The 22,147-nt window shown below is 40.2% G+C and overlaps 1 protein-coding gene across 2 annotated transcripts; it reads right to left on the reverse strand.

The window, feature by feature from the left end:
- Positions 1-8,603: 8,603 nt before the first annotated feature.
- pnpla4 (patatin-like phospholipase domain containing 4) lies at positions 8,604-18,325 on the reverse strand. 2 transcript variants are annotated; one of them, XM_084051159.1, is made up of 7 exons: positions 18,293-18,325; positions 15,926-16,122; positions 14,518-14,612; positions 12,484-12,619; positions 11,000-11,065; positions 10,041-10,193; positions 8,604-8,859 (listed from the first exon to the last, which is right to left on the reverse strand). In XM_084051159.1, the coding sequence occupies exons 2-7, from the start codon at positions 16,103-16,105 to the stop codon at positions 8,728-8,730; spliced, it is 762 nt and encodes a 253-aa protein (XP_083907285.1). In that variant the 5' UTR covers positions 16,106-16,122; positions 18,293-18,325; the 3' UTR covers positions 8,604-8,727. The 2 variants fall into 2 exon arrangements, with proteins under 2 accessions (XP_083907285.1, XP_083907286.1); XM_084051160.1 differs by lacking the exon at positions 11,000-11,065.
- Positions 18,326-22,147: the final 3,822 nt, after the last annotated feature.

The following is a 22,147-nucleotide window of genomic DNA, read 5'->3' on the forward strand; positions in this document are numbered from 1 at the left end:
GGTATAGGTGTAGAGGGAAAAAAGAGCAGACCAAGTAAACAAAAAAAAGTATAATTTACTTGAGCACCTGCCCCTCAAAAATGTCTGTGCACGCCACTGCTTGGCCGAAACCGAATATAGGAAAGAGTTGGCCGAATAACCGATTACCGAATGGCCGAATATGATTACCGGTATTTAAAAATATATATATATATGTATATTTTTTTTAAAGCACATTTTTTGTACCATTGCTGTCATGGCTGTGCCTCTGTTGTAGAGCTACATGATTATGGCAAAACGTATAATCACTATGGGTCCATTTTGAGATCAGTTATAAAATATGTATATATTCGGTATTCGGCGTTAAAATCTTTTTTTTTTGGCCATATTCGGCCGAATATATTGGGTGCATCCCTATTTGGAATTGTTTCCGGAAACCGTATCTTTTTTCTTTTTTTTTAATCAGAGCTGGTATTTGCACTTCACGTCTGCTGTACAATACAGCAGGCGTCATTTTAATTTCAAGGACCACCATAACTCTGAGAGGTTACAAATGGGGGTAACCACACCGGACAGCACACAGGAATCCCCCGGCTGTTGGCTACTATTGAACTACTGATTTTTATTTTTGATAAAATGTTCTTAAAGGACAACTTTGTTTTTTTACAACCAATGTTTATGTTTTAGATTGTAATTAAAGTAAATAAAAGATGAGTGTTAACATTTTTTAATTTACTGCTTTCTATAGTTTTAGCAATTTTCACAATCTTTTTTACAGTGTTTTCACAGTGGGCAGGGGCATTCTGTCCGGTGGCTAAATATGTATTTTTTCTAGCCCCCAATAACTCACATCTGGCCATCTCAGACAGCCGGACCTTTTTTATTGTGTAAAAAAGGCATATTTAGCCACCGGACAGAATGCCCCCGCCCACTGTAAAAAATATCGCAAAAAATGCTAAAACTATAGAAAGCAGTAAATGAAAAAAAAATTACACTCATCATTTATTTACTTTAATTACAAGCTAAAATATAAACCTTGGTTGTAAAAAAACAAAGTTGTCCTTTAAGGGCCGCAAAAGCGAATCGAACTAATTGACATGATCGATTATATAAATTGATAAAACAATTTAGTAGAATAATATTGATTAAAGGGATATTTCACTTTCAAACATGTTTGTAACGTGTAATTGGGCAAGCTTGTACATCTGCTATTTGTCTGTTTCCAATGTCACCCTTTCTTCAGTAAAACTACATCACATGGCCTTTTCCTTGGATGTAAATGGGTTTAGTTTAACCCATTAAGACCTGAGGTTCCCGGGGGTCCCCGGACCCTTCTTTGAGAACCACTGGCTCACTGTCGCTGAGCCCGTTCAGTGTTGATTTCGTCGACTAAAACTATGACGAAAAATGTTCGCCGACTACCTTTTTTCACTGACTAAAACTAAATAAAAACTAAGCTATGACGACTAAAACTGAGACTAAATATATTGACAATTTTGTCTAGACTAAAAGGTTAGTGAGGGACTAATGGAGAAGAGATCCAGTAGAACTAAAAGACAAGTCATTTTATGTTTGGTTGCGCTCGGGTGTTGCGCTCTGAAAATAGCAGATCTACAAGCTCACAACGCGTCGCAGCGCGTTGGCTATTTTCAGCATGCAACCAACTAACCGACTAATTAGCATACATTTTAGGCCCAGCCCGGCCCGAAAACATCGGGCAGGGTCGTGTTTGGGCAGAATTTGAGAACTCTATTAGCTTTCTCATGTGTGTGTGTGTGTGTGTGTGTGTGTGTGTGGGGGGGGGGGGTAGCCTATAGCGTGGGTCTCTCAGCGCCTCTCTATCGCCTCTTCGACTCCGCCCGCCCGCCCTGGAAGGATTAACGGTCGGGGAAAACGCAACTCACGTCCGCCGATGCTGTGGAGAGGGGGGAGGGGTTGTCAGTCAAACGCGGGGAGAGACCCCAGGAGCGGTATAGAAACACGCAGTTCAAACGTTGGTTTCTGCTGTAGCACTTCAAAGGGGAAATGGAGGATATATACGCGTTCCTAGAGGACATTCCCAATTCCACCATGATGATGTTCCACCGTGTTCTTCTTGTGAAGTTTCTCTCTCTCTCTCGCTCTCGCTCGCTCTCTTTTAATCCCCAATGCTGGCTTCCAGCTGAGGGAAATTAAACGCCTCCTTGGAAACCTGATGGAGGGCCCTTTGCTCACACACACATACAGTAGCAGCTGCTTTTTATCATGTCTGAGCTGAGCTGCTGGTGGAAGCAGTAGGCTACTCTGATTGTAGCCATGTACCACGATGTAGAAACACTCTGCGTATAGGCCTAGTACAGACGAGTCCACGGACCCGCTGCCTGTAGCTAATCATAACCGCGGTGTCGCGGTACGGAGCGGCAGCCGCTTGACACCGCGGTTATGATTGCCGTTCTGTGGATTCGTCTATATTGGGTCTTAACCAAGCCGATTCTACATGTCTCCTAAATCTCAACAGTATTCTGAAAAACGTATGTTTCTATATCAGTGGTGCTCAATCTTTTTCATGTCAAGGACCCCCAAAATTATATGTATTTGGCCACGGACCCCCATCAAAACATTTTGTTCCAGGGACCCCCCAGAAGCAAAGATTTGAGTTAAAAATGTTCGCTTTAAAAATATATATATTCAAAGATTTGCACACATTTTCACGAATTTTCAAAAATAGCAGATCTACAAGCTCGTATATCTGCTATTTTTGAATAGCCCAAAGTGTAAACTAATGCTTTTTAGCTCAAATCTAAAAATGACACAGTTCCAGGTCTTAATGGGTTAAACAAGGGGGTCAGTGACTCCGAGCCCTAGGGGGTCCTCAGAGTTACCACGGGTGGGGGGGCGGGGACACTTTTTTTTTATTTTTTATAACAAGTTGAATCGTAGCGTTCCTGTTTGTTTTTGTCACATTCCTGAGCCAATGATTTGATGACCGGGTCATCGGTGAATAGGAGACTCAATACAGAAGACTCTGTTGGAGACTATTAGAGCCGGTCATCAAGTTTTTGGCTCAAGAATGCGACAAAAACAAAAAAATCTCCATGAATTCAAGGCTTCATGTGGTGTGTAATTGTGTAATTGATAGAAAATAAGTAATTGTTTGGGTACTACTCCTTTAATGAAATGAAGTCTAGGATGAAATGAAGAAAACGTGCACTTGAACTGGATATAGAGCTATTTAACACTTATTTTTACCAACAGAAAAAACCCTTTAGTGCAGTACTTGAGTAAATGTACTTAGTTACTTTCTCCACCACGGTTGCTCATGTGTACGTACGGGCAGAGAGAGAGAGAGAGAGAGGAGGGAGAGAAAGGGGAAAGAGAGAGAGAGAGAGAGAGTACTCGGGAACACTGTTGTCATGGCTGCTATCTGATAGAAGCTGAGGCGCGTTGGGGTCAGTCGTATATCCTCTGTCTTCATAATTCATAGCCAGCGCTTCATCATCTCAAGGACACCGGCCGCGTGGAGCAGAACACGCTTTGTGCTGGAGTAATATCACAATACTCTGTTTAACCCGTTAAGACCGGGGAACAAATCTGTGTCATTTTAAGATTTATTTGGCTATTCAAACTTGTAGATCTGCTATTTCTTTTAAATGGTGGAAATTTGTGTAAATCTATATATATTTTTAAAGCGAACATTTTTAACTACAATCTTTCCTTCTGGGGGGGGGGGGTCGCCTGGAACGATGTTTTTTTGCCATGGGGGTCCGCGGCCAAATACATATCATTCTGCACCACTGTTATAGCAACATACTGTTAAGATTTAGAAAACATTTTTAGATATATATTTGGCCACGGACCCCCATCTCAAAATGTGTTGTTCCAGGGACCCCCCCAGAAGCAAAGATTTTAGAAATGTTCGCTTTAAAAAAAAAAATATATATATATATATATATATATATATATATATATATATATATATATATATATATATATATATATATTCAAAGATTTGCACACATTTTCACGATTTAAAAAAAATAGCAGATCTACAAGCTCATAGCGCGGCACTCGGTGCCGCGCTATGAGCTTGTGGATCTGCTATTTTTGAATAGCCAAAGAAATAAAAAAAATGACACGGATGCATTCCCGGATTGAATGGGTTAAGTTACAAAAAGAAAGACAAAGGTCCTGTATTCAAAATCTGACTTGAGGAAAAGAACGAAAAAATTGGCATCAAAATATACTTTAAGTACCTAAGGATAAAGTAGGATAGTACTAGTACTACACAGAATAGCACATTTTACACGTTTATAAAAAAAAAACCATTCGTACAATTACTTCGAAAATAACCAATCTACAAGCTCACAACGTGTTGCACCGCGACACTGTGTGAGCTTGTACATCTTCTATGTTCAAATTGATCCCAGTGTAAAATAGCCTATACGCCCAAGTGGAGTGGAGTAAAAAGTACAATATTTGCCTCTGAGATGTAACAGTGGAATAGAAGTATGAAAAAGCTAGACAGAAAGTAAAGTAAAAGTACCTCAAAACTGTCCTTGGGCCCCATGTGGTTGAGTGGAGTCCCTCAGGGTTCTGTACTAGTGTCTTTACTGGTTTCTGTTATAAGTGGTTAAAGGTAGGGTAAGTGATCTTTGGTTAAAATAAATGTTAAATTTGCTCTATAGTGTGATAGTAATCATTGCTATAGAGTGTTTGTTCAGTAACGTGAGTCTCCATGTCTCTCCAGTTCTTTATTAAACAGAAAAATGCATTTTCAGGTCAGGATACCAATTTGATCCAATCAGGATAGAGAACTCAGTCAGGATACAGATTAAACAAGTGACATTGAAATGGGAAGTGATGACACAGATAAATGAGCAGACACAATTGGAACTGGAACACTATAAAAATGAAGCTGATAAATGGGTACTCTCTTCCTGATTGGTTGAAATGTTGTCACCTACCTGAAATGTATATTTTGTTTATTAAAGAGCTGTAGAGACATGGAGACTCATGTTACTGAACAAACACTATAGCAATGATTACTATCAGAATATAGAGCTTTAATAAAATGTAATTTTGTCCAATCTGTATGGTAGAGTATGTTAATACAATATAACTTAAATATAAGTGGTTAATGTATGTTTTGTAATAATCAAAAACAAAAAAAGTAACTAAAGTTTTCAAATAATTGTAGTGGAGTAACAATTGATTACAATATTTTCCTCTGAGATGTAGTGGAGTAAAAGTAAAAGTATTGAAAATTGGTAATATTCCAGTGAAGTACAAATACCTAAAAATGTTACTTCGGTACAGTACTTAATTAATGTATGTTTTGTAATAATCAAAAACAAAAAAGTAACTAAAGTTTTCAAATAATTGTAGTGGAGTAACAATGGAGTACAATATATTTGCCTCTGAGATGTAGTGGAGTAAAAGTAAAAGTATTGAAAATTGGTAATACTCCAGTAAAGTACAAATACCTAAAAATGTTACTTCGGTACAGTACTTAATTAACCCATTGAGACCTGAAGCCGATTCTACATGTCTCCTAAATCTCAACAGTTTTCTGAAAAACGTATGTTTCTATATCAGTGGTTCTCAATCTTTTTCATGTCAAGGACCCCCCAAATTATATGTTTTTGGCCGTGGACCCCCATCAAAATGTTTTGTTCCAGGGACCACCAGAAGCAAAGATTTGAGTTAAAAATGTTCGCTTTAAAAATATATATATTCAAAGATTTGCACACTTTTTCACGAATTTTCAAAAATAGCAGATCTACAAGCTCGTAGCGCGGCACTCGGTGCCGCGCTATGAGCTTGTATATGTGCTATTTTTGAATAGCCCAAAGTGTAAACTAATGCTTTTTAGCTCAAATCTAAAAATGACACAGTTCCAGGTCTTAATGGGTTAATGTATGTTTTGTAATAATCAAAAACAAAAAAGTAACTAAAGTTTTCAAATAATTGTAGTGGAGTAACAATGGAGTACAATATATTTGCCTCTGAGATGTAGTGGAGTAGAAGTAAAAGTATTGAAAATTGGTAATACTCCAGTAAAGTACAAATACCTAAAAATGTTACTTCGGTACAGTACTTAATTAAATGTACGTACAGTAGTTACTTTCCACCACTGGTACACACCGCGAGGACCCACACTGAACACGACAGCCTGTTAGAAGAGACTACATCATGTGACGACACACGAGGAGGCTCGTGTCGAGACCACGGCGGGCGGCGATGTCAGCCGTTCCAATTATTCACCCGCACTGACACCGCCGGCCCGACCGCCACTCTGACAATATGATTAACCGAGAGCCGCTGTTTCATATCATGCATGAGTAATGGGCTGGGAGGACATCTGGAGCCCTATTTCAGCCAATTGTATTCCACATATGTATGTGTTGTACTGTACTGTATATATATGGTTTATAACCCAGTGGTTCAACAAACTATATCAGCTGGAGAACACAAAATGATACGTTTGGTGTCTCCCCCGGAGACTAGAGTTCTCACCGGGCCTGAAAATTAAGGCCCAGCCCCGAACAATTACCTTAATTGTAGGCCCGAGACGGACCGAACCCCCCCCCCCCCCCCCCAAAAAAAAAAAACCTTCAAGTCCAATAAAATTGTTAATGGGCTACAAAACACAAAATTAAAGGTAGGGTAAGTGATTTTCTTTGGTTAAAATAAGTGTTAAATATCTCTATATTGTGATAGTACTCATTGCTATAGAGTGTTTGTTCAGTAAAAGGAGTCTCCTTGTCTCTCCAGCTCTTTATTAAACAGAAAATACATTTTCGTTTCAGTTTCATTTCCAATTTTATCCAATCAGGATAGAGAATTTAATCAGGATACAGATTAAACAAGTGAAATTGGAAGTGATGACACTAAGAAATGAGCAGGCAAAATTGGAACTGGAACATTATACAAATTAAGCTTAAAAATGGGTACTTTCTCCTGATTGGCTGAGATTTTGACACCTACCGAAAAATGTATTTTCTGTTTATTAAAGAGCTGGAGAGACAGGGAGACATCTGTTACTGAACAAACACTCTATAGCAATGATTACTATCACAATATACTATAGTACTTTAACCTTTTAACAAAATACTTTTTGTTTTAACCAAAAAATATCACTAACCCTACCTTTAAGTTTAATCCTCGTCTTCACACCTTACTCTCCATAATCTCCGCCTCGCTCTCCCCCTGACGGTCTCGGCTCTGGCTGCCGCTGCCAAGCAACGGTCGAGCGCCGAACACAGCAGCAGATCTACAAACCCACAACGCAAGGCATCGGGTGTTGCATTCTGGGCTTGCATGTCTGCTCTGTTCAGTGTGCAACACCGCCAAGTGACAAAGTACAAATCAGGCTTTTGTCTACCTTGTCGTCTGTCTGATTTATGACTCGAATAAGTAACCGATCTTTAAGTTCACAACGAGTTAGATCGCGATGCATTGTGAGCTTGTAAATCAAATGACAACGAGTCTAAAAAGTCATCTTTATAGAGTGATTAAGCATGAAATTGTTTATTTTGATCTGTACATAACATGTTATTATGCTTCATACTGTATACATTCTGTTAGAATACACCAGCCGCTGCCCTTTTTGGGCTTTGGTTATGTTTCCCGACAACCTGGAAATACTCTTTTTTTTTTTGTAAAGATTTTTACATTTTAAACCACAGCGTATCTAATATAACGTCACTTTACGTCCTCATTCTTGGCAGGAGAAGACGCGCTGTGGTTTAGATTGAGAGCAACGTGGACCTGCTGGTACGCCCGTGCCCATTGGGTGTGCCCAGTGCCTCTGTGAGCCAAGCACCGTGGTGCCAGTCGCTGCGTAGTGACGTTCACATCTGTGTAGGATGCAGGAACGGGCCGAACGCCTGCGTTTCACCACACTGTGGCCCCCCTTCTCCACCGGGGTTGAATCGGTTCCGTTCTTCTTTTTTCCCTCCTTAATTTTGAACCAGTTCAGAGTGTTTCCACTGGAAGCGAATTGGCTCAGAACCCTAAAAGTTGGTTCCGGACTGGAACCAAAACATATTAGTTTTTTCTTGGAAACCAAAGTGGTCGTGTTGGACAGGTTTGGAAGATGCAGATGTGATATGAACAATGGTAAAAACAAGCGAAAAATCATCATATAAAAACTGTATGAAACTGTATCTGCCATTGACAATTGAACTTCCACCGTGAAATGGACACTTCGATGCATCTGTGTGACCACTTAAACCATTATTTTATACTTTGGCTATTTTTGAAAAATCGTGAAAATGTGTGCAAATCTTTTAATATATATACATTTTTAAAGCGATCATTTTTTACTCAAATCTTTGCTTCTGAGGGGTCCCTGGAACAACATATTTTGAGATGGGGGTCCACGGCCAAATACATATAATTTTGCGGGGTCCTTGACATGAAACAGTTTGAGAACCATTGATTATAGCAATATAAGTTTTTGGGGAAAAAACAGACATTTGTAGAATCCCCAGTTACAAATGTTCGCTTTGAAAAACATATATTATTTCAAAGATTTGCACAAAATAATTGTCATGATTTTTCCAAAATAGCAGATCTACAAGCTCATAGCGCGGCACTCGGTGCCGCGCTATGAGCTTGTAGATCTGCTATTTTGCAATAGCCAAAGTATAAGATGAGAAGGTTCCAAGAATCTAGAACGGGACCAGTTCTAGAACCAAAGTTCTTTTTGGTTGGAAAATGGTTCCAGTGACTCGTGCATAAAGAAGGGGGTGAGAGTTCCGGTGCTCAGTCCATCCAGCGTTCTCTCCTCAGGAACCTCACGGCGTCGTCGAAGCCTTCGTCGCACAGTTCCCGCATACGGGCGGGCGGCGGGGGGAACAGGGCCCGGTTCAGACGCACGAGGTTGTCTTTGGAAAACTAAGAGGAAAACAAGGGGGAAAGAGAGCACAGAATGTAATGTAATGAAACTACGTTTTCATCCACTTTTAAAGCTGCATTGTTGTGTATTATATTTTGACAGCCACAAGGGCAGAACAGAAAAAAACGGCACTTTCATACAAATATTGTATATTGTCCACAAGGCATGATTTCTTTTTTTTAATTATTATTATTTTTTTATCATAAACACACACTTTATGAGGGTTTCTGATACCCAAGTTACAGTAGATTGGCCATTTTCATCGCCCGACAATGTGGTTAGTATGGAACTCAACCTGTGGTTCACATATGTCTGTGGAACGTTTTCGCTGTAATTTTAGTTAGTTTTGTAAAGTTGGGCGTCTTTTTTTAAGCCTAATTGTTATCATCATCTTTATCTAAAATTCTAGTTTCAGTTATTTCTGACAGTTTTAGTTTTAACTATAATTACCCTGGACCTGGGGTGTGCATGTCGATTATTTTACTGCTATCAATAACGAATATTGAGAAATAAAAACAGACATCTTTTACATTATTGCAACTAAACCATTAAGAAAACAAAAGCTTTAACAGTGAATTTATGCTGGTGTCCTCGCAAATGTGTTCTTGTTTAGCCAAGGCTAACATGACAATGCTAATGTAGAAGAAAATACATATTACACCCATACTAGGTATCCTCTAAAAATGTACTATGGGCAGGGTTTGTATCACAATATAGCCTTTGCAACTATTTAAAAAAATGTATAATAATAATGATTTCTTCTTTTTTTTTATTGATGATTACTGAAATATTTGATTATTCTGACCCATCCCTAGTCTGTGGTTAAGGCTAAACTCACCGTGTAGTTTGAGTTATTTTCGTCAGTGTTAGTTAATAACTTAAACCCCAGGTTGCACAGGGTTCTACGCTAGTGTCTTTTATGTTTTCTTTTTTTTGTGGGGAAATCTGTCGATAGGCTATTTTCTGCCAAAGCTTTCCCCACAATATGGATGTAATTATACGTGTTTAAGTGGTTACGTATAATTACCCCTGGTCTGAGGTATAGAGATTAACACTAAACTCACCGTAACGTTCATGTTTGCCAGTCTGAGGTTGGAGGTTGGTGCGTCCTATGTGAACAGCGGGCCGCCGGTGAAGGGTTAGGCTACCGTGGTGTCAAAAAATGTGGTCTAAAACTCACCATAACGTTCATGTTTGCCAGTCTGAGGTGTAGGTTGGTGCGTCCTCTGTGCACGGGGCAGACGTCCTGCGGGCCGGCGAAGGGCGACACCGTGATGGTCCGTCCCACGGGCAGGATGGGCAGACTGTCCGTGAAGCCTCCGTCGATCCATCTCTGGACAGAGAGTGAAAAACACACAGCATGTTGTATCATCTGGGAGAACGTTTTGTCACTGGGTTGAGGTACAAGTACACAGTGTTTTAACCCATTAAGACCGGGAACGCATCTGTGTCATTTTAGATTTGAGCTATGAGCACTATTTTATACTTTGGCTATTCAAAAATAGCAGATCTACAAGCTCGTAGCGCGGCACTCGGTGCCGCGCTACGAGCTTGTAGATCTGCTATTTTTGAATAATGTTGAAAATTTGTGTAAATCTTTGAGTACATAACATTTTTTAAACAACATTTTTAACTCAAATCTTTGCTTCTGGGGGGTCCCTGGAGCAACATATTTTGATGGGGGTCGGCGGCCAAAAACATATAATGTTGGGGGTCCTTGACATGAAAAAGATTGAGAGCCACTGATATAACAACATAAGTTTAGAAAAAAAAAACATCTCCATATTTTAACTTTTTTTTATCATCACCTTTTGTGTCACACAAAAGTAACAAAAATAGCAGATCTACAAGCTCACAACGCCTTGCGACGCGAGGCATTGTGAGCTTGTAGATCTGCTATTTTCAACATTTTTAATCGTTTTCAAAATCATAAAAGAGAAGGAACGGTTTTGGACATGCAACGGTTTCCACCCGACAGCAACGATATAATAATATTGTATGATGGAGAATTGTCTTTTTATCTTTCTTTTTATTATTTTGTCATGCATGACATTTTGTGCAACCGTGCCACGGTTTGTCCAGGATCACCATGTGTCACTTTATGGACTAAAAGTGTGAAAACGATCTTAAATCCATTACCTGTCCTTGGAACTCGATTGGTTTGAATCCAGCGTAAACGGGCACAAAACTACTGGCCAGCAGAGCCTTAAACATAACATGAAGAGCAACATTAATGACTTCAGCATTAATAATAATAATAATACTTTATTCACTCAAAACAAAGTTACATGTTTTAAATAAAAAGAGTTTGAAATAAAGACAATAACATATAAGTGATGTATATTCATAGGCCAATAATGCATGTATGCATTAAAAAAAAAAAAAGCACAGTGAGAAAGGAAACATTATGAAATGTCACTCTTTGTAAACTGGCCTTTTGATAAAAGTACATAACCCATTGATACCTGGAACGCATCTGTGTCACTTTAGATTTCATTGGCTATTCAAAAATAGCAGATTTACAAGCTGCCGCGCTATGAGCTTGTAGATCTGCTATTTTTGAAAAATCGTGAAAAAAATTTGTTTTGATTTTTTTTTTCAAAAAACTGTTAGGATTTAGATTTTTTTTAAGAATCGCCTCAGGCCTTTATAGAAGTAATTTAAAAGAAGACAGGTTTTTTTGACCAGAATCAGTCTGAGCTCCTCAGGGCAGGTTGTTCCAGAGACAGACAGACAGACAGACAGACACTATTAAAAAAAAATACATCTTGAACATTAATTTCAAACATAAATATTATTATCATTTTCCTAAAAATACAATTGGATACAAATATTGGGTTTATTTTGCCGAAAAACTACTTTTTTACCATAACTAATTTTAGACCCATACTGATACAATGATGAAGAATAATGAATCCTTCATCACTATTGAGAATACACACATTCACTTCCTTTCTTTTCTTTGGGGGGAATAAACAAACCGTACTGCAGATCAAGGGGAAACAAAACAAGGACATAATAAACCAATCATAAACATTTAACCACTGAGCTGTGGTTGTAAAAAAACACGGGTTTATGAACAGTGTTGCCATGTCTGCTTATTATAAGTGACTTTGGGCTTGTTTTTCTGTAATGTCGCTTGTAAGTTATTGGTATTTTTGGGCTTGTTTCTGAAGTGTAGTTGCTTATTTGGGCTTGCTTCCTAAAATGTTGATTAAACCAGTGGTTCTGGTCAAATATTTGTGTTAAGATATTTAAGAAAATATTCCACATTTGTCACTTTTTCTAAATATATGTTGTTTTAAATAGATCTACAAGCTCACAACATGTCACGTCACAACGCGTTGTGAGCTTGTAATAATAATAATAATATCTATAAATTATATAGTGCTTTTCTAATTACTCAAAGACGCTTTACATGTGTGTGGGTGCCAGGGGAGAGGAGAAAAAAAAATAACTTATAAATAAATGCTCTATTTTCAAATTGCCAATGCACTGTACAATGTAATAATGTACAGGTTTAAAGTGCTCACGTGGCCTATAATAATAGTCTCTTCTTTTGGGCTTGTTTTCATACACCTGGTTGCTTATCTGGCAACGAGCCGTTCTGGCTGTCCGTATACCTTTATGAGTTCGTCCCTCGAGGCAAAGCGAGAAACGATGGCGTTCTTGCGGCTCCCGGAGTGCGTGATGGAGACGTGCAGGCGGTCGGTGGCCAGGCTGTGGGCATCGGCGGGCAGAATCTCCTCTATGCCCTCCCTGGAGAGAGAGAGAGAGAGAGAGAGGAGACGGAGCCAACGAACAGATGGTCGTTTGTCATGTTTTTTCTTTTTTTTTAACCCATTAAGACCGGGAACGCATCTGAGTCATTCTAAGATTTCTTTGGCTATTCAAAAATAGCAGATCTACAAGCTCATAGCGCGGCACCAAGTGCCGCGCTATGAGCTTGTAGATCTGCTGTTTTTTGAGGGAAATCGTGATTTTTTTTTTGGGGGCAAATCTTTGAATATTTATATTTTCTAAAGCGAACATTTTTATCTAAAATCTTTGCTTCTGGGGATTCTACAAATGTCTTCAGTTTTTTGAAAAATGTTGCTATAATATCACTGGTTCTCAAACTTTATCATGTCAAGGACCGTCAAAATGATATGTATTTGACCGTGGTGGACCCCCATCTCAAAATATTTGGTTCCAGGGACCCCCCAGAAGTTGTAACATGAGTTAAAAATGTTCGCTTAAAAAACATTTATATATTCAAAGATTTGCAAAAATGTCCACGCTTTGAAATAAATAGCAGATATACAAGCTCATAGTGTATATCTGTATATACTGTATATCTGTATATATATTTTTAATAGCCCAAAGAAAGAAAAAAAATGCCACACAGATGCGTTCCCGGTCTTAAAGGGTTAATAACAGCCCCGCCAGGCGCCCTAAACGGAACGCTCTTTAGGGTGACTTGTAATTATTAGACAATCTGCCAGAGCGCAGAGCGTAGAACACAGAAGATGCTGATCTGATGTTTGTAAGTGGGACATACAGTACCTGAGCTGATGTACCAGTTCCACGCGAGTGCGTTGCATTTTTTTTGGGAGAGTAAAGCCTCAGTCATACTTGGGTTGTGTATCGTGTTGTTGGTGCACGGCCCAAGGACCCCCTAGCTGAGAGAGAGTCGAAGCAGGGACCCCCTCTATATTGTGTTTTAGATGCAACGTTTACTGTTCTTTTTCCCCTCTACACCTATACCTCTTTGGCAACAATAGCCGATCTACAAGCTCACAACGCCTGTCTAAAGTTCTCCTCAGAAAAGGGATGCTATAGGATTCAAGTGGTTAAGGTAAAAAAAATGAAATCATTCCACACAAAGATTTGGCAGACCCCCTGTATTAACTCTGAGGACCCCCTCGGGGTCCCGGACCCCTTGTTGAAGACCCCTGGTCTATGGAATGCAATTTCACCGACTTCCGGTGTCGGGATCAACGTAACGGTCTTTGCCGCTGGATTTCTTGTACTCAAAAATGTGTGTGTGTGTGTGTGTGTGGGGGGGGGGTAGGCAGAGTTTTGGGTCTCCACAACCACTTCCTCCTGGTAGAAGGACCAAACCAGCCTATAGGCCAGTGGTTCCAAACGGTTTAGCTCGAGACCCAAAAGAGAAATTAAGACGTTTGCCTGGGACCCAAACTAGTGAAAATGTAGCAGATCTACAAACTCAAGCATACAGTACATATGTCCCGCCCCACTGTTTGGGAAACAGTGCTATAGGGCAGTGGTTCTCAACCAGTGGTCCGGGGACTACCAGTGGTCCTTGGCTGGGTACCAGGGGGTCCCCAGGGAAATTAGAGTCACAGTCATTTTAATCACTCAGCTTTGGCTATTAAAAAAATAGCAGATCTACAAGCTCATAGCGCGGCACCGCAAGTGCCGCGCTATGAGCTTGTAGATCTGCTATTTTTGAAAAATCTTGAAAATGTGTGCATATCTTTGAAAAAATATATATATACATTTTTAAAGCGAACATTTTTAACTCACATCTGGTTCTGGGGGTCCCTGGCACAAAACATTTTCAGATGGAGGTCCGCGGCCAAATGTACATCAATTTCGGGGTCCTTGGCATGAAAAAGGTTGAAAACCACTGCTATAGGGTATGATTGTCTTACCGTAGTGTGAGCATGAAGTCGTAGCCTGGTGTGACGGCTCCAAGCCTCTGTTTCCTCACCTCATCAGCAAACCTGTAGGTGAACTCTTTACAGAGCTGTAGGGGGGGGACAAGACGAGGACCCCTGCAGTTAGCTATGTAGGACAGGGGTGGGCAACGTTGATGATGGAGAGGGCCACACCAGGGGGCCACATTGCATATTGTTGTTGTCGGGCAGAAAACGAACGCACTGTGTGGGTGTATGCACCAACACGAACGAATCTCCATTTCTTTTTTTTTTTGGAAATTAATGCCGTACTTTTTCATTCTAGTATGTCACACAAAAGTAGTAAAAATAGCCGATCTACAAGCTCAAAATGCGTCGCGGTGCGACGCATTTTGAGCTTGTAGATCTGCTATTTTTGCTGTATTGGAATCCTGAATATTTTTTGGGTATTTTCGAATTGGAATCCTGAAAAGTTAGACTTTTATTTAATTTCAAATGCATTTAGTTATACTTATGTTAACTTTATGAACTTAAATGCAAATACACTGGACATTAAAAAAAAAGTCATTAAATTAATAATAGACTGAAGTAATTAAAGCGGGTCATGTTTGCGTGCTTGGAATTGTAACAGCTGAAATCAATAATATATCAGTATTCCCCTGTGACCGAACTAACGCTCTGTAGCAATGATTACTATCAGAATATAGTACTTTAACCTTTTAACACAACACAAAAATTAAGGTAGGGTAAGTGGTATTTTTGGGTTAAAACAAAAAGTATTTTGTTAAAAGCTTAAAGCACTATATTCTGATAGTAATCATTGCTATAGAGTGTTTGTTCAGTAACAGGAGTCTCCCTGTCTCTCCAGCTCTTTAATAAACAGAAAATGCATTTTCCGGTAGGTGTCAAAATCTCAGCCAATCAGGAGAAAGTACCCATTGTTAAGCTTCATTTGTATAGTGTTCCAGTTCCAATTTTGTCTGCTCATTTCTTAGTGTCATTACTTCCAATTTCACTTGTTTAATCTATATCCTGATTGAGTTCTCTGTCCTGGTTGGATAACATTGGAAATTAAACTGAAACTGTAACGAAAATGCATTTTCTGTTTTATGAAGAGCTGGAGAGACAAGGAGACTCCTTTTACTGAACAAACACTCTATAGCAATGAGTACTATCACAATATAAAGCTATTTAGCACTTCTTTTAACCAAAATATCACTTACCCTACCTCTTAACATCCACACACTTTCAAATATGTTTTTAAAAAATAGTGGAAATAGCAGTTCTAAAAGCTCACAACACTTTGTGATGCGACGCGTTGTGAGCTTGTAGATCAGCTATTTCCAAAACATTTGAACAACCTTTGAGTATAAAATCATTAAATACAGACCTATATATTTTGGCCATAGCATATTATTATTACCTCTAGCTTGTGTGGAGCTGTGACCATCAGCGCGGCCACCAGGGAGCCGGCGGAGGCCCCTGCGCAGGCCCTGAGGGACCCCTGCAGCCTGGCCCCGTGCCGGAGGATGGCCCCCACGGCCCCCAGCTGGTAGATGCCCAGGAAGCCGCACGCAGCGAAGGACAGGTTGACCACCGTCATTCTGTCACTGTCTGTCACTGACCACACGGAGAGGACATGGACACTGTCAACAATCTGCTTTAAGACCTGAGACAAATGACTTCTAAATCAGTGGTTCTCAAACTTTTTCGTGCCAAGGACCCCCAAATTGATATACATTTGGCCGCGGACCCCCATCTGAAAATGTTTTGAGTCAGGAACCCCCAGAAGAGAAGATTTGTGTTACCACTTTCACGATTTTTAAAAAAATGTGCAAAAATAGCAGATATCCAAGCGCGCTACAAGCTTGGATACATGCAATTTTTGAATAGCCAAGTAAGCGTATAAAATATGGATAGACGTTTTGCTGGGGACCCCCTGGAACCCCCTAAACCTAAAGGACCCCTGGGGGTCCCCGGACCCCACTTTGAGAAGCAATTATGGTATAGGACCTTAGGATTTAAGTGGTTAACACAAAAAAGGCATAATTAACCTATTAAAATCATGCACACTCAAAATAATATATCTATTATTATTATTATTATTATTATTATTATTATAAGGATGTACCGTGCATGTTCTAATCATTTATACTTTACTTTAGCCTACTTAAAACCATTTTTCATGTATTTTATTATGTTTTAACATTTTGGACAAAATAGCCAATTTTACATGAAGGTGCCCAGATGTCCCTAGTGCCCACCTATCCTGTATTACATGGGAGGTGCCCAGATGTCCCTAGTGCCCACCTATCCTGTATTACATGGGAGGTGCCCAGATGTCCCTAGTGCCCACCTATCCTGTATTACATGGGAGGTGCCCAGATGTCCCTAGTGCCCACCTATCCTGTATTACATGGGAGGTGCCCAGATGTCCCTAGTGCCCACCTATCCTGTATTACATGGGAGGTGCCCAGATGTCCCTAGTGCCCACCTATCCTGTATTAAATGGGAGGTGCCCAGATGTCCCTAGTGCCCACCTATCCTGTATTACATGGAGGTGCCCAGATGTCCCTAGTGCCCACCTATCCTGTATTACATGAAGGTTCCCAGATGTCCCTAGTGCCCACCTATCCTGTGCTGTGTATCTGTAATTACATCAGAGTGTAGAAGAGAGAGTAACGTCACGCTCTGATCTCGCCGCAAAGCGGGCTGCGATGGGCTATTAGTTCCAAACATTGGAACTATCTTAGCTGTAGTTTACAACCCTCGTAGACGTATTTACGATTCTGACGTCTTCAATCTACGAGAGTTGTAGGGTGCACGTCCCATGCAGGGGAGCACTTTCTGCACTTTACCCCGCGACACTCCAAACATGTACAAATTGAAAATAAAAGGTGCTTACCGCAAAGCCCCAAATGTTAACTACCTTCGCGGGGTAGTAGTAGTGATCCCCGTCGAGGTATATCTTTCAATAAAGAAGTCTTTTAATCCAGCTTGTGTCGGAATCTTCACTGTTCTTCTTTTGTTTTAAATGAGTTTGAACTGTGCATTAGCGATTTGGCGGTCGGGAGGTGTATTGCGCACTGCTTCTTCTTTTGTTTAAAATGAGTTTGAACTGCGCAACAGCGATTTGGCGGTCGGGAGGTGTATTGATACATTGTGTTTTCAATGCGCAATACACCTCCCGACCGCCAAATCGCTAATGCGCAGTTCAAACTCATTTAAAACAAAAGAAGAACAGTGAAGATTCCGACACAAGCTGGATTAAAAGACTTCTTTATTGAAAGATAAACCTCGACGGGGATCACTACTACCCCGCGAAGGTAGTTAACATTTGGGGCTTCGCGGTAAGCACCTTTTATTTTCAATTTGTACATGTTTGGAGTGTCGCGGGGTAAAGTGCAGAAAGTGCTCCCCTGCATGGGACGTGCACCCTACAACTCTCGTAGATTGAAGACGTCAGAATCGTAAATACGTCTACGAGGGTTGTAAACTACAGCTAGAACTATCTCATTGAGATAGACAGAGCACTTCCGCATTCCATTCTTACGATGAGAGTCAACGCTAGTGTTATAACTCTCTTATACGGCTCTGGAATACATGACATGTATGTAACATCACATTCACAGCCATTCTAGGGCTGCTCCTGGTCCATGTTGTTGGAACATGAATGGCAAATACATGCACATGAAATACTCCATGAACACATCAAACGTTTATAGTATGAGTTACGTCTAAGAAGCTGTAGTATTAGATGAACAGTACAGTGTGTACAGTATAATATTACCTCATTCATGAGTGTCCTCCATGCTTGTGAAACCGGCGGTAACCTAAGCAACCAACTTACTAGCCAATCGCAATGCTCCGTTGCTCCCCACCGTCCGGCCGGGCTATGGGATGGTTCGCCCATGTGACTTCGAGGTGACTTCAAAATAAAAGCTCAAGGGTGCTTTTTGACAGAAAATGAAATAAAATAAAACAACTTATAAATTGACTTATTTTCAATGCTTGACAAATTAAATGAAATAAAATAAAGCGTTTTTTTAGTGGATTGTCACCGGTCAGCCCAGCTATAATTTACTGTACTATTTAAACTTTGAGACTTTTAATGTTGCTGTTTACATAAATGTCCCTGACCTGGACAAAGAGACAGTCAGTCTAAAACACATGTTAGTAAAATGTTATTTACAGTAACTTGCTTGAACTGTAGACAGGTCCATTCATTATCTGAGTGTTTATCTGACTCGTGTAGTCTAAATTGCAAAATGTCACATAAATAGTCTTTTTTGTTATTGTTCTGCCATTCAACAGATGCTGATATTAGTCAGGGAATTATTATCAGAAAAACATTTACTCAAGCACTGTACTTTAATTTTTTTTTTATCAGCTTTCCAATTTTCAATCTACTTCTTTCTTCTACTCCACTACATATCAGAGGCAAGTATTGTATTTTTTACGCCACTACAATTATTTTAACATTTTAGTTACTAATTACTTTGTAGATTTTGATTATTATGACAAAACATACATTAAACACTTCAGCCCTATATATATACTTTGGCTGTTTGAAAATAGCCGATCTACAAGCTCACAACGTGTCGCGATAGGTGGTGCTAGAGCACCTGCCCTTTGCCCTCTTGACCAGAAGTGCCCTTTTGGGAAAAAAAAATGTTTTGTTTTTTCAGTTTACAGCAGGGGTCTTCAACAGGGGGTCCGGGACCCCTAGGGGGTCCTCAGAGTTACTACAGGGGGTCCGCCAAATCTTTATGTGATATGATTTTTCTTTTTACCATAACCACTCAAAACCTAGCATCCCTTTTCTGAGGAGAACTTTAGCCAAAAATAGCAGATATACAAGCCCTGTGGGCTTGTAGATCTGCTATTTTTGGCAAAGAGGTATAGGTGTAGAGGGAAAAAAGAGCAGACCAAGTAAACAAAAAAAAGTATAATTTACTTGAGCACCTGCCCCTCAAAATGTCTGTGCACGCCACTGGATGGATGGATGGATGGATGGATGGGGCCCAATAGATTTATTTGTGGGCTCATCTCTTGACAATAGATTAGGGTTTTGATCAGTGCGGGACCCCCATGGCTGGCAGACACATGGGTCCAATTAATAGTCTGATGCCGTGCCAACGTTTGTGCACAACGCTGTGAGCTCTGCAGCAAGGTAACACAAGGTAACACAAGGTAAGACCAGTGGAGGGTTTGCTCTGTCACATTTATACTTGAGTTAGAGAGTACTGGAGTGTACCTGCATTAAACAATATATATGAAGTATTCAAAAGTACATGGTTTATTTTTTTAAACTTAAAATACGTGTTAAAAAGTACAAATTACAAAGCACAAGACTATACAGCACTGCCACCCATGTGGCCAGGGGCGGATTTAAGAAGTTAGGGGCTCCAAGCAAAGCTCTGGTTCGGGGCCTATTTTGCGCGCGCGAAAATGCGAAGAAAAAAAAAATGTATTAAGAAAAAAAAAAAAAAGGGGGGAGGTGGGGGCTCCCCTGCCTTGGGGCTCCAAGCAAGTGCTTGGTATGCCTAGTGCAAATATCCTGCATGTGGCAGTGCCTTTCCACACAAGTGGAAAGGTGAATTTTCAGGGCTGTTTTAAATGAGATGACTCTAACTCATTTAAAACAGCCCTGAAAATTCACCTTTCAGGAGGCCAAAAGGGGAGGTACGGTAGTACAGTACCATTTCTCCCTGGCTTAGACAGACTCCCCCCCCCCATTCCTTTGACCCCCCCCCCCCCCCCCCTGCTGTTTTTTTCTGACTCTGTACATTATAGTGTTGTCTTTTCTGTATTTTTTTTTGGGATGATTTTGAAGTTTGGTGCTATTTTACGTGTTTATGAATTGAATACAAGGACCTCAATGGAAACAAGACGCAAGGACTTTTTTTGGACGGACCTTTTAGACAAAGTGTTTTAACTGTACTTGTGCTGTTTTACATTTTTGCCTAATAAAATATTCAATCGATCAAAGTACATTTAGTTATTAATGCCAATGCATTGCTGGATTCAAATGTTGACATTTTCCCAAACAGGGTTGCGTTTTGTTAAAGTAGCAGTTTCCCAGGCCACCACTGTGGAGTCTATATAGGGAGTTCAAATCCACTGCAGTGGATTTTAACCTATAGACTCTATACAAACACAGTTGGTGCCGGAAGGGGGTCAGAAGGGCCTGAATGCCCCCCACGATTTAGCGATCGACTTGTCGCTGGTCTATTTAATTGTTTTTCCCCCTGACCGGCGCTGGTCTATAGCACCCCACCGTTCCCATTGTGTTATAGGCTATCGTTGTTCTGTATTGTATTGGCTGCATCCTTCCCTCTCGCCGCAAAGACCGTTTTGGTTCTGCTACTGCCAGGGCTACGTGCAGTTGCTCTCTCAACTCCATCAACTAGGGCAGTGGTTTTCAACCAGTGGTCCGGGGACCACCAGTGGTCCTTGAGGGAGTACCAGGGGGTCCCCAGCAAAATTAGTTAACATAGCGTCACAATCATTTTTAACCACTTAGCTTTGGCTATTTTTGAAAAACCTTGAAAAAGTGTGCATATCTTTGTATATTTATATTTTTTAAAGCTAAAATTAACTGATATCTTTGCTTCTGGGGGTCCCTGGCACAAAACATTTTCAAATGGGGGTCCGCGGCCAAATGTATATCAATTTAGGGGTCCTTGGCATGAAAAAGGTTGAAAACCACTGAACTAGGGGCCAGACAAGCTAATACACAACAAAGCGTTGATCTTTGTATGCTGGCTGTGGGTGAGAGAGAATTCAGATGGCTGCGGGGCTGCTAGAATCAAGCGCCGCTATGATAGACCGACTGACCAGGGATCAGATTACTGCAGCGCAATATGTGGAGGGAACAAAGTTGTTCCCCCATCAGTTAAAGGTGTAGTTCACGCAAAAAGATACTTATTTTATATCAATTGCGCACCCCATGAAGCCTTGAATTCATGGATTTCTTTTAGTTTTTGTCGTATTACCAATAATTTGATTACCGGCGGAAAGATGCTAATGTATCCGGTAGGAGACTCAAAGTAGACCTTTGTGTCTCCTACCGGAAATACACCCGGTCATCAAATTATTGGCTTAGAAATGAAAAAAAAAAAAAAAAAAACATGAATTCACGCTCAAATCATACCTCCATGGAATCAAAGTGCACGTGCACCGTGGCATGTGTGACCATGCATGGATTCCTTATTCATCGAGGTGAAAACATGCAATTTAATGTCATTGTCAATGTCTCTTATTGTAGGCTGCCACAGTTAGGCTAGATTTCATAATGGAATATAGCTGACATCTTGCCTACTGTGTTAGAACAGCATTTTAGGTTCGTCGGGTCCATAAAATAACGTGTGCCGTCCGGTTGCGTTTTTTTTTCTTCCTTTTTTAATGTCGGTTCCACTCGGATCTCGGAACCAATTCCAGGGGTCCATTAAGGTTAGGGTCTGTCATTTTGAACCGTGAAGTGTATAATATTATATTCAAATATGTTCATTGTTTATTCTGACTTCCTTATTACTAAGTGATGTTTATCCAAATGCAATGTTTCATGTAGTCCTCCTAACTTTCACCGTAGAGTAAGCTTGAATTTCCCTTAAATAGAAAGTCTGAAACATGCAACATACAA

The sequence above is a fragment of the Gymnoscopelus microlampas genome (genome assembly GCF_963454915.1).
Source record: "Gymnoscopelus microlampas genome assembly, chromosome: 24".
Lineage (NCBI taxonomy): Eukaryota > Metazoa > Chordata > Actinopteri > Myctophiformes > Myctophidae > Gymnoscopelus > Gymnoscopelus microlampas.